General features: G+C 45.9%; 1 protein-coding gene across 11 annotated transcripts in view; it reads left to right on the forward strand.

The window, feature by feature from the left end:
- TENM4 (teneurin transmembrane protein 4) overlaps positions 1 to 13892 on the forward strand; it is a 2472585-nt gene that overhangs the window by 2208455 nt on the left and 250238 nt on the right. For all 11 annotated transcript variants that reach the window (XM_069639906.1, XM_069639908.1, XM_069639907.1 and 8 more), the window contains one exon: positions 10578 to 10778. In XM_069639906.1, coding sequence (XP_069496007.1) covers positions 10578 to 10778 — 201 coding nt within the window. The remainder of the gene's footprint in view (positions 1 to 10577; positions 10779 to 13892) is intronic.

The following is a 13892-nucleotide window of genomic DNA, read 5'->3' on the forward strand; positions in this document are numbered from 1 at the left end:
CAAATACCTGAAATTCTACAGTGTTTTCAGGAAACCCAGATCCCAATTAGGAGAGGGGTGATTGAGAGACCTGCACATTGCAGCTTTCCTTGGAAGTCCATGGCTGCTGTATTCCTCCTCTCTTTCCCTTTTCATCCCAAGACCCAAAGCTTGATTGTTGTTCTTTTAATTTTCTGAGATAGGACATCTGAGTGCAAAGTGAGTGCTTAGAAATGCCATGAAGTCAACAGCAGTGCCCAGCACTGGGAAATGCTGCACGCCTATAACACCCCCTTCTTACATTGTGAGCCGTGGCCTCTGCTGTTTTCTTGGCCACAACTCTGCGTGCTGTGAGGATCCAGGGAATTTCTTGTAGCGATTGTTTTACCGGCAGAGTGAGCTCTCCATAGAGGTGAAAACGAATGATTGCAATGCAGGCACCGTCCTCAATCCAGGACTGATCATGTCTCGCGGGCAAAAAGGGATCCTTCACACTGTACGTGTATCCCCATTGAACTTTGGGTCTGGCCCACGAGTCACAGGCCAGCTGACAGCTATGTGTTTGGATACTTTGTTTAAACCACAGCAACTTCCCCGGGTTTTTTTAATAGAAAAAACAGATGTGGCTGTCTCCCATCAAATCTGTGTTCAGTTTAGCCAGTCCTGTGCTGCCCCCGCTGACCACAGAGTGCCAGTGCAGCAACGCCGCTGGAACAAGACACAGGCACGCACCAGGACTCAGGAAAACACCGGAAGGAGGGCACATACACACCTATGAACTTTTAGATACCGTTAATTGACTTCACACTGGAAACGGTCTCCATGCCCAAAACTAAGCCCCGTGCCCAGCAACACATGCACAGCCATGTAAGGTTGAAACATGCCTCAAGACCCTCAAGATTGAGATTCGTGGCATCACTCTTGGGACAGTCTCATCTTCTCGTTTTCACGCTATCGGTAGAAACATCTACCTTCTGTCGTTCGATATGCTGTTCCGGGACCTGGAGCAAGGGTTGGCTTTGCCAGAATCAGAAAGTACAAAGAAGTCCTCGTTGTGGCAGGAGTTCTGAGTTTCTATAGGGTATGAGTGTGCTTTGTCTATCAAGAACTCCATTCCGCTCTCAGGCGGTGCCCCAGACACTCCGAGGCGGACATTTTCATTTCGGTCTCATGCTGGGCTGTTCCTATACAAGAGCAAAGATGTCTATAAGTTGTTGTGTAATGGCCCTCTGCTAGCGACAGAAGCCAAAATATAGACCACCTTTCGGACTACTCTGGGGGAAGTCGTGAAATCAAGGGGTTATTGCCCCCGACTATTGACTGAAGCCAAAACATTGACCTTCTTTCAGACCACTCTAAGCGCACTCATGATTTCTGCAAACTTTTGTAGACATAGATGAAAGAAGCACAGCAAGTTAAGCTCTTGTGTCACGCATCTGTGTTATGTGTGCACAAGATACAGGACCCGGGTTCACATCCCAGCATGCCAGACTCAGCCCATCATCCTTCTGAGGGCAATGAAAGGAGTACAATTAAATTAGGAAATGATACCACCAATTATTACAGCCCAAAGCAGTGAAACCCAGCAGAAAGCCTTGTACTTCATTCATAAAGGATTCCATGTAGCGGCCGCCCTCCAGGAAGCCCGTGGTTCCTCGTGTTCTGCACTTATCATGTGTAGGACCGAAGCAGCAGGTCTTTCATCCATTTGGGGAAGTGAACATGATTGTAGTAGCGCAAACAATATAATCACTTCTTTGGGTTAAAATCCAGTAAATTAAAAAATAAATAAATAAATAAATATGGCATACCTGTACATCCAGTACGATAACACAGTGTGGCATTCCGACGTGTACTCCCTGGTTGCGCTCTTACCTCCAATGAATTGCAGAGAGCAGTGGTGGCGAATGCAGGAAGCATTCGCCTTGTAAGGGTGCTCCAGCACCCACATCAGAGGGTGCCCTTCAGAAGCACAGCACAGCAGAGCCTCTTTGCCCACTCGCCTCTTGCCTTCTTGAGGCCAGATCACAGAAACTTTGCAAGTGCAATTTTGCACGGGATATTTGCCCTAGTTAAAAAAAAAAAATCTCTGGATTTTCGCATTCGTTTTTTGGGGGATTAGCCTAATTACCAGAGGCCTCCAAAATAGTGTTCTATGGAAAAAACTTTAAAAATAGGTTGAATGGTGTGTAGTTAGCGCTGATTCCCCTGTGTTTGCCATAGTTTGTCAAGCTATGCACCCCTTGATGTAATGTATTATATATTTTTTTGCATTTATATAGCGCTACGAACCCTCAGGCATCTGAGCGCTGCTTATTACCCACGGTTTGTAGTACATGTAGTGTGCACGCGTTCTCCCCTCTATGGCAGTGCCCCATTCTCACATGAGAACCAGTCAGGCTGTATGTAGCCTTCTGTAAAACTCTCAGCAGTACAAGCGCAAGACGTTTTAGCTTTGACTTTTAAGGACGCTTTTGGATTCTCGGGCAGGAAAAATGCCAGCCTGCTTGGGGAATTGCGTGGCTTAATAAGTTTGGTGGCAAATGAGGCTTGGCGCCTAATGAGAACGTATACTTCTTGATTACTTCAACTGGCAGAGCCCTGGCATGCGGTCTGTTCTGCCAGTGGCCCGTCCAAAAGAGAAAAGCGAATGCTGAGGCAGTGTGAAAGTTTATACAAAGTAGAAAAGTATTGAAAAAAAACCTCATCAGTCTGCTGAAAATGTAAAGTCGCCCCTGCCCGCGCAACTCGCAGCGTTAGAATGGCTCTGCCCGCCCTCTGGAAGGCCTACATGAATATCCATTGTGCTGTGCGGCAGAAGAGTCTTTAAACTGAGAAAGTGAAACTCTTAATCCCGTGCCACGTTTGTCACCGGTCACCACACAAGGAATAAAATGGCGGCTCCCAGCGAGCGCGAGATTAACGCCGCCATTGTGGGCGCGAGCTTTTGAAAGGCCTTGCTCCGCACATGAAAGATGGCCTTGGGACTGTGATGAATGGGCGCTGGTGACAGGCCCGCTCCCTTGGTACCGCCCTCTGTGTTCGAGCTGAGGTGGCAGAGTGCAGGGCGCCTGTGTCGCAGCCCCCTTTCAGCCTACCTTTCTTCCCCCTCGACCTTGGTCGTCCGTGATTAATGACCTGGAGGTTGCCTGTTGTCAGAGGGCCTGTGATCCTCGCGCACTGTGCCCAGGCCATCTGCTGCGAGAGGGGCACAGGGCGCAGGTTCCTAAGTCCTCTTTACACTTTCTATTAGTCAGTAAGAGATCACTGCCCCCCTGCCAGGGCGTCGTGGCATCAGTGCGGGCTACGGGGCTCTCCCCGCTTGCTAAAAGTAAACGAGAGCTCTTCGTTTGCAGCATTCTCTGACTTCGTGGACAGATTTTGCAGCTGTCGAATGGAGTTCAAGAGCACACAGAAAACCATCTCGTGCCCCAGGGTCCCTGCTGCAGTGCCCTCACTTTGTTTGGCTCCGAGGCTTGCAAGATCCGCACGGTTAGAGGCTTAGCGGTGCGCCATCGCAGCCCAATATTTCTCGATCATCTTCCACAGGCCTTTGAGCTCTCGTTATCCTGAGTTTGCGAACATGGAGGAGGCGGCTGCGTCCGGTGTAGGGCGGCGCGGCACTGCGGTCGGTCGTCTCTGCGTGCAGGCTTCAATCCCTGTCAAAGATCTAAAGGGGTTCCTGGTAGACGGTTTCCATGGACCTGATTAACTACGCCGGCTCAAGGTGCGCTCAAGGGGTGCGGTCGCACAAGGGCGCAACAAACAAAGGGCGCCTTGCCTCCAGCTCAGTGTCATGTAAACTTGAAAGTATACATGACACTGAGCTGGAGGTTACTTCGATCTGTCCAGGCCCTTAAACACACTTTACAAGAACAGCAGGGGGCTCAGTTCAGCCGAACAACAGAACCGCGCCCTTTGCTGTTATGCATTTGTTGGCACAATTAGTGACAGACCCAGGCCACATCCGGAAGGCCCTGGACTCGGGCCGCCGCTGTGGTCCAGTGCTATCAGAATGTTGGGGAGCGTGGGGAGTGCACAAATCTCTCACAGGGCTCTGGCAGCCCTGGGGCTGACAGTGCTGATTTACTTGGGGATGATAGTAAAACATCAGGTAGAGATCATGCGTAATCATTAGTTGGGGTGGGTGCAGAGGTCTCCGTAGTCCCGATTCCCTGCGACTAGAAGTTTGTAAATTCAGTCATGTGATTGCCATGTAAAGGTCCTTTTCTGGTGCATGTCTATTTGTTTCTGTATTTTGAAGTTGTCTTTTAGATGCTTTTGTGACCTTACTATTATGTCATACTTGTTTTTATTGAGGTTTTACTGTTTCTATTAGTTTATTGTGTTTATTATACATGGAAGTTTGGATAGCGCTCTGATGCACATTGCATGGTTGGCGCTATAGAAAACATAAATAGATAAATAAATGCAGAACCGCTGTTTGCTGTGAGATGCTGTGTGCTTCAAGAATTTTCCTTGACGTGTCTTCTTAGCAGACCGACCCAGCTTGGTCCGTTTGTCTTCTTCAGCTGCATAGAGGCTTAAAAATGACGTATAATAGCTTTTGTGTCTGCATAGAGCCAAGCTTTCTCTGTAGCATGGACATGGCTTAGAATAGGAGTCTACATTCTTGGACTCAGCAGATGTTTAGGACTACAACTCCCATCAGCTCCAGCCAGCATAGTAAAAGTTTAGGATCAAAAGAGTCCGATTATAGTTTGAAGTTTGGAGAGTGAAATGTTGCATACTCTTGGTTTGGAAGTTCTGTGTCGGCAAGTTCCTTCACATCCACCCGCTCCCCCACCCCCCACCTCCTTGATGGCAACCTAATAGGATAAGTGTGAGGAATTCGATCATCCACAGAGGGAGTGTGCACTTGCCTGGGCTTTTTTGGAATTTTGTAATGAAATGAAATGTTTGTAGATCAACTTCCGGAATATGTGTAGGGCTAATCCACACACATTTGCCTATGTACGCCGCACAACAAACACATGGTCAAGTGTACTCTGAGTTAGAAAGCCTACAGGCACAGCCCTCAAGTCATGTTCAGCTGGAATGTGATGGCCACAGTACATCAAAGCCTCTCAGAAAGGGGGAAGGCAACACCTTCCTCCGGCCATGGCCAGCCTAATTAAAATATCAAAGGCTCCATTGGTCCGCCTTGTTCATTGTCATTTCTGTGTGGTGGCAGCGCAAACTGATGAGAGTTAATAAAAGCAGGACTGTGAAGAGCCTGGTCACAGAACTAATACAAGCGACAGGAAACCCCAACACATTTTTTATATGCATCTGTTTCAACAGAAGTTAGCTCCCACCTCTTAGTACGAAGGGCAGTGAATGTCATGTCTGGGACAACGGTTTACAGCAGGCAACCCCTGTAGGCAAACCCCCTTTCAGAGGGAAGAAGTATGTGATTTGATGGAGACAGAAAGTCTGTTCTTGCCACATACTTCAAGGGAGACCTGTGCTTTGATCAGGTGCCACAAAGAGCTCAATTAACCAGAGAGACACTTTGATCCACAACAGACAGGAAGATGGGTGGGACTTAGTAACACATTTTGTCACCCCTTTAGCTTTCCTGTTGCAAAGCACTATGGTTATGACCTCACTTATAACATAAGATTGTTGGTGGGGACCCAGGATTGGTTCATTATGGTAGGTTTATCCTACACCAATCACTGGGGCCCTTTTGGCTTTAAAAGAGGATTGAGCCCCTCTCTTAGCAGATCATCTGACGACTTTGAAAGGAGTAAGAAGGACTTATTTGGACTCTTGCTGAAGGTACAGTCTACCTTAAATCTTCCACCAGTGAAGGGAGGCCAGGATTTCCAAGAGGAAAGCAAGATCCCTCCCCTAAACATCTCCCATGGATCAGAGGGAGATACCGAACTCTGAGGACCTGTCCAGCAGCTCCAGAACCAGTACCCAGCCAGCATACAGTGTGCCCTGCTAGGTCCTGACAGCAAGCATCCTAGGTGGGAAATGCCAGAGAGCCTCTGACCAAAGGACAAGGCTGTTGCCAGCAACACTCTCCTCAGCTTTGGTCCGTCCGCCTTAAAGGATGACACGAGCCTAGCAAAGAAGCTAGGAGGAGTGCACTGACAAGCATCAACCAACATCATTTTTAAGGACATTTTCAAAGCAGTCAAGCCCTCGAACCGCGACTGGCTGCACCACTGACTGTTGTCACGCTGCTGTCCTTAAAGCCATCCGAGACGCCTCAACCAGTGTTCCAGATCCGCCAACCAGCACAGAGACAATGATTCTTGACCCTGGGCCACCGTGTAGGCCAGCCTGCAGCCATCTGTCCAGCCTCGCTTGATAAACTGCCTGCCGCCTGATACCCGCAGCTGTCTCCCATCTTGAACTCTTACGCAGGAGCTGCAAAGTGCCCTGAAACAGACTCAACCCTGTTGAGCACAAAGAACATCTACAAGCACAAGGTACATTGTGGTTCTGTTCCACTGGTCCTTCTCCAAAGCCCCTTGGTGACATTTACGAACCCTTCCTCCCTTGGTGCTGAAACAAAATTACCTTGAACAGTTAAGACTGATTGCTTTGCCGACTACCTCTGTCAGTATCCAGAGTGCATCCCTTTGCCTCGTGAAACTGTCTGTCCTCTGTGTTCCTTTACAGCGTGGGTTGCATTTTGTAGTGTGCTCGAACTGTCTGTTGTAATAATAATAAGGTAGATATTTCTATACAACCTTGACTGGACAGTCCCTTTTATCATTGGGTAATAATTGTATTTTCGCTGTGTTGCAACTAACCAAAGATCCACAACCTTGCAGAGATAAGTCTGCCTTTCCGTCCACGTTCCCAAAATTGGACAAGGAGGTTTATCATTGACTTGTGTTTCCATTCTGTTCGGATCTCTTCTGGTGTACTAGAGGTGTGGGTCTGATTGATGGTTTAGAAATCGATATTTATTCCTGGAGCACTTGTGACCTGAAGTTGATTTGTCACAATAGGGATCCCTTGGTGCAAGCCCAAGGGCCCCACACCACCTTAATTCGACACCAGCAACACCATGGACCCATAAACACAATGATAGCATATTCCCAAACAACTTCATCATTCTAGAGGGCAGCCATTGAAAGGGTTAGCTTATTGAAAACATTATTTTACTATCCCTACTTGTTTTAGCACTCAAAGAAAAAAATGGAGATTGGTTCACAAAAAATGAACATTTTGTAGAATGGCTGATGTACACGTCATCTCTAGTGCCCACCCCCTCACCGTCGTCATACTCGAACAGCAGCAAGAGAGCACTGTGTGTGACACCAGGTATTGTTCCAATATGGCATCGAAGATACAAGAGACATTATGCACCTAGACAACCATATTGAACGTTCCCTCGCACTGATCTGGTGGAAGGATATCTACTTGCACATAGAAGAGCTATAAGAGAAATCGGACCAGAGCTAAGTGACGTCATGAAGAGAAGACACAAGGATGCACTGAAACGATATGCAGAAACATAATGAATGAAGATGTAACTAAAGTAATAAGAGAAAAATGTAAGCGAATACGAAGAAATCATATCCATTGAGAAGATAAGTGAGAAGAAGATCAATAAATGTACATATATGCAGAAACACAAAGTAGATAAGATATATAGAAGCTTGCTGCAGGAGAAAATATAACATGGCTAAAGCAGCTATGTTGAAAAGATGGACATCGGACATGTGCTAAGAATAACCAAATTATCTCAGAAAGAGACCAGGGCTGCAGAGCTGAAAAGCACTGAAAAACAGCTTTGTACAAGGAACAAAGGATGTCTATTGGCCTGAGATCAAGGATGCAACATCAAGAAATAGTTGTAAGGCACAAGGGGAGTCAAAGAGGAAAAGCTACATACGAATGGCACATTTATATTAGATTAAGTAAAGAAGAAAACATTTGCAAGTGGCAAGTATTGAATTAAAGATGCAGAAAGCATATATGAGATGTGACAACCAACTCTCTACTGGCCAAGAGGAGTAATAGCACCCAGTATAATTGAATCAAATAGCAGTTAATAAAAGGTTGAAATGGACAGAATTGTGGTCTCCTCACACGTGATTGAGGACTTAAAAATAAGGCCTATTCATTAGGCTCTAACTGAAGATAGCAATGTACCTATACTCTCTTAAAAGTACCATAGAAGTGAACAGTCATCAAGGTCAACTACAAAGAAAAAGCCTTGCTTAGGGTCTAACTGATGAGAGATGGTAGGCTAATTGACAAAGTGGGTAATAGTCTGATGTTGTCCCCCGCACCTTGGTTTCGTTTTGCTCATGTGCTGCGAACGAGCCGAAAGTCCAAGGTTGGGAAAGAATGCCAAGCAATCAGGAGGGCCGATGCAGCGGTGTACTATACAAAGGTTGAAGAAGCCAATCCGCTGCTGTTATTCTGCTATTAATCTGTACTATATATATTTAGCGTTAGTTCGAGGTGTGCCTACCAGATAAGGGGCAGGCAATTATGTTACTAACAAATAATATATAGATATTTATGTTCCCTTAACCAATCCCTCCACCCAATAGGTTTTACTGTTTGCAATGTAGGATGACATCACAGCGACGTACATCGAGGTATAACGCCTTTATATAATCAAAATGGAGCTGAGAGTGTGTGAGCTGTAATTTGTTTAACCAGATTTCCCTACTCTATTTTGAGCTGATAATAAAGTAGTACTTTGTCATATTCTTTAAGTCTGTCCGATTATTTGGGTCTGAGATCGCTTTTTGGTAATTCCATCTGGCACTTGGGACGCTCCACGTGCTAGAGCACAATTTATTGGTATTTGGAAGTTTAGTAGAGCTGACGTGTTTTTGTGCATGTGTGCATTGTCAAGGCCAGTACAACTCTATGAAGTCCCAAAATAATTGTGCAGCAATGAAAATCATATCGTATGCTACTAGCACAAGGACCATAGTTGGGAAGAAGTAATACAAATATAAATGCAGGAACTGAAACTGTGACCACAGTCTTATATCCCCACAAGACCTGCGGTACTTTGATAACATCCCTAGCCTTGGCTGGTACTGCTCTGTGGCACTCAGTGACCCCACACAGCACCTCCCAGCCCATGTCCCCTGCAGTGCTGGCGATACAGTAATGCAGTTGCATGTGGGCACATAAGATGCCCCCAGCTGTTGGTGTCACCTTGGCACTATTAATTACAAATCTGACACAGTTTTGAAGGCTGAGGGGGCAAATGGCCTTTTGCCCGTGGACTTGTAAATCAATGCACTGGCTCCTTGCTGCTGCGAGTACCTGTTACAGGTAATAATATTACCAGCTCCCCTGGCAGGATTTGGAAGTATTGGGGGGTACTATCATCAAAAGATTGGCAAAGCCAAAGGGATTAGACTGTCGTATATCAATTACATCCTGAAATGTCCCAACAAATGTCATGCCAGCACTAGGGCATAAATAAAGTGTGCACCATTACAGGGGATATAAATGATTGAAATACTGAACATAAATCAGTAACACACTTCAAACAACAAAGTGTGACAAGCAGGCACAGTTCAGTCAAGCCTGGACATCAGCCAGTGCCCAAATTAAATGGACAGTCAAGACAAGCAATTGCAACTAAGGTGTGTGTACACACACACACACACACACACACACTGCATTCTCAATGGCAGAATCATGGCAAAATATGGAATAATGGCACATCTCTCAAATACATGTGGTTTTATGCACATTCAATCCAAGAGGTCTCCCGCATTCTGTCCTCAGGACCGCTCTGTGTAATTTGTAACGATATCTGGTCTTTGCATCGAATTTCTTTCCATCAAATTTTTTTGCATTGAGGATTTTGCAACGAAAAAATATGCATCGAATGCATGTTTTTGAGGGGTAAGGGGTTATTTTTTGTTGTGCTGGGGTTTAAAGGGTAAAAAACAAGGGGTTGCGAGTCGGACCCCCCAAAAAATGAAAAAAAATGTATTCAATGCAAATTATTTCGGTGCACAAAATTTGATGGAAATGTTCCTCTATGCAAAAAAATCGATGGAAAGACCATACACCATTTGTAACTGTCTTACTACTAGCCTCCGGCTTTCCATGTTAAAAATGTTCTCCATGTGCTCCAGTCCATGTCCCTGGTATATATTGTCCCTCTTTCCCCTTCACCGCCAGGTATATGACACTCAATAAAACAATGCCATACGACTGCCTCCACTCTGTTATTGCCTACTTGGTAGGTCATGTCTGTGTTCGAAATGACACCTGGCTGTTCGATAAATATAAAATATAATAAAACATTTGATTCTTCAGTCAAACTTCCAGATGTTTTAAAGCAACCAACAGTGGATGAGGCCTGCATTGCAGCATTTCGGCATTTAAAGTTGAAGTATAAAACAGGCCGTCTTGTAAATGTGGTTTGCTGTAACCCCTTTGCAAATTATACTAATGGAGTTTTTGTTATCCTCACACTCCATTGAATGTGGTGTCCTTGGTTCTGCCCAGCAGTAAGATGGTGATTTGGGATGCTCTGGGATCCCTGAGAACGGCCCGTTCTGCAATTAAATGCAACTTATTCTGATTTCCACCGTGCCAGACTAATAACCAAGCCATGTTCTCTTTTCTCCTTTGTGCAGTGGATTGCATGGACCCCACCTGTTCGGGCCGAGGCGTTTGTGTGCGAGGAGAGTGCCACTGTGCCGTTGGCTGGGGCGGAACAAACTGCGAAACCACCAGGGCCACTTGTTTAGACCAGTGTTCAGGCCACGGGACATTCTCAGCAGAGACCGGCCTCTGCAACTGTGACCCCAGCTGGACCGGACATGACTGTTCAATTGGTAAAGATTGCAATTATTTATTTTCTTTCATAAAGAATGCAGAGAAATGCGAGTCCACTGAAAGCTTAATTGACCAATCTGACTACTGTACCCATGCATATGGCTTTCATTGGCTTTCGGTCAGTCACAGGCATTATTGGGCATTCGTACCAGGCGCGGGACATTGAGTTTGCAAGAAGCGATATGATTGGCCCTCACCGTTCGTTACCAGCCAGACAAAGCCTTTGCTGCACAGGTTGCAGCCACGTCACTTTCTGGACATGCCGCCATGGAAAGGGAGAAGGGACTAGGTGTTGTCCCTTCTCCACGTTCCTTGGTGGCCATCTACGTTGTTCTTTTTTTTATCACATTTTAATAGCCGCCATGGAAAGGGAGATGGGACTATGTGTAGTGCCTTCTCGCTGTTCCATAGCAGCCATCTTCTTTGTTTACTTTATTTTTCCTTTTTGAATGGCCGCCCTGGAAAGGGAGAAGGGACTATGTATAGTCCCTTCACCCAGTTCACTTTTTTCAGTTGCTAAACGCTGAAGCCGTTTATCAACAAAAAAAGACACTATTAGTACCCTGTCTAACGGGCCGGGGTACTAATAGCAATAAGCCCCTTGCTCGGGGTGCATTACCACTCCAGGTAATGCCCCAGGGCCTTCATTGAGGCATTTTCTTTGCTTGTGCCTGTAACTATGGGCCCCCAGGCATTACCTGAAGTGGTAACAGCCCCCAGCTTGGGGCTTATTGCTTAATTATTACCAGACTGCAGTCTTTGCAGTCTGGTAATAATTATAACCAGAGATTTAAGCCTACTGTAACCTATGCCGTGTAATATTTCTTCATTGTAACCAGAGATTTAAGCCTGCTGTAACCTATGCCGTGATACCTATGGGTTTGGGCGTATAACAAATGCAATAAATAAATAAATAAATAAAATGTGTGCTAAGCTAACAAGCAATATTACGGCCTCATAACCACATGCATATTCTTTCGAGGTGTTCACAGCATTTTAAGTGATTTCAGTATTAAAGCTCAGTGCCTTCGACTTACAGTTGTACTTCAGTGACTGCAATTCCTCAGCACGCCAGCCGCGGTCGTTTGCTAGTCAGTGATAAGATCGCGGCACCCATGGTGAATGGGTTTTTCCCTCTGCGCCATCACGTCTATAAGTGTGATGGATGTTGGCAGTGAAGACGATAGCTTTGTTACTGCCTCCACTAAGGTGCGTGGGTGGTGTGCATTGCAGAGAACACTCCATCGAAGCAGAGGCATAGACAGGGTAGGGTCTGAGCGGGAAAGGCCATTTACAGATGGTAATGTAACTATGGTGGGCCCAGCTACATTAGCTTGAGGCCCCACTTGTTAGACACTCCTGGCTACGCCGCTGCACCGGAGCCAGTGTCGTCGTTTCGCGTAGCACTAAGATGGCGGCTCGAAGCGGCTACGGGATCTAAGCGAGTGAGCCCTCTGCCCTGCGAACTCCTTTGTTCTAGTGTACACCATCACCCGCTCAGACGCCGGGTTTGACCATCACCTGCACAGACGCCGGGCTTGCTCGCACGCATACTTGGCGCGTCAATGTCTTCCCTTCTTAAAGAGGTCATAAAGCGATGTGCAGCTGGGGCTGGTAAGCGGCCAAAAATAGTGTACAAATATTGAAAAGATAAGAATGGAATAGTAAAAAACATTTTCCTGAACTTTAAATGTGGTTTGCTTTTCCCAAAGAAATGGGCGGAAACATTAATTTTAAAATAAGTTAATTGTAAATAGATGAAGCAAAAATAAATGTTACCCAAAAATGATACCACGTCTCTACAATTTGCAGGAAAGAAACCAAAACGTGTCGATGTTTTCAGGTTATTTGCGTTTAACGGCAATGTGCGACAGATGGCAGGAAGAAAAGAATGCGCAGCGCAAAAGTGGGCTGGGCGTTGATATGTATGGGGGGTGGAGCCTAGACCGGTCATGATGGGAGTGGCCAGCTCTGCGCGGGACGTGCAATTTCAGGGGGGTGGCTGAAGTGGGCCAGCTGACAAGTTAGGGTGCATGCAGGTGGACTGGTCCAGCAGAAGAGGTGCTTTGGCGCGTGATGGATTTACAAAAAAAAACCTGTTCCCAGTAGGATTTTCCAACATGAAGACATTTTGCATCATTTTTAAAAAACATGTTTGGTGCAAGTGATGGAAAGCAAGAGTTGGAAGCAAAGCCGGCGCTTTGCTCATTGTCGCTATAGACGCTATTGAAAGTAGGACCTGCGTGCTTAAAGCAATGGAGTGTGCTTCCAGCCCGGAAAGGCTTTCATGGACCTCACCGGGAAGTCCTGTAAATATAAGCCCGCCGTTTCCACTGGGCATGTGCAGGGCGCAGTGATATGGAGTTGGTCCACCTGTGCACGCTCACATATAACCACCAGATTTCTGATAGTATTTACAGGGTGAGGGGTAGAGTTATCGCCAGTTTAAAATGTATTGTAAGACTTATGGTTAGGATGTTATCACTGGATTGTATTTTATTAATTGTTTGTATGATGGTAAATTGAATAAACTAGTTTAAAAAGAAAAGTATGCAGATGAGCGGGTCCATGGGCAATTATAGGCAGAAGCTGCATCAAGACAAGCTGCCGGATTTCGCCGAGCATTCGCCCATCTGTCACTTCTGCAAGACGTATAGATGGGGCAGTCGGACTCTGTATTGGATTCCCCGATTTCACAGGAAACGGGTGCCTGCCGCTACTGCATCTGATAATGTGTGAAAGAAGCTTGGACCCCCGTTCTTTTACACATGTGTACATGAAACAAGTGCATGCCTCCCTTGCATCATAATAATGTGTATGAAATAAGCTTGAACCTCCACTGCATGATAATACTGCACTTGCAATATCCTGATACCTTGTTTGCATTTGAATGTAGGTGTTGATGGAATTAGTTCACATTGACACCTCATAGAACCCTACATGCTGCAGCCATGTTGTTTTTGAGTCATGGACCATGAGTCTGGCCTAAGGAGATTTCTTGGTGTCCGAGATTATTATTGCAATTTGCAATCCAATGATTGAAGTGTAGGTTTGCACCTGTCTACATTAAAATTCCCTTTGCACTCAGTCTATCCAGAAGAAGACTGGGAACC

This window comes from Ambystoma mexicanum, chromosome 7q (assembly GCF_040938575.1).
Source record: "Ambystoma mexicanum isolate Mex_15411 chromosome 7q, UKY_AmexF1_1, whole genome shotgun sequence".
Classification (NCBI taxonomy): Eukaryota; Metazoa; Chordata; class Amphibia; order Caudata; family Ambystomatidae; genus Ambystoma; species Ambystoma mexicanum.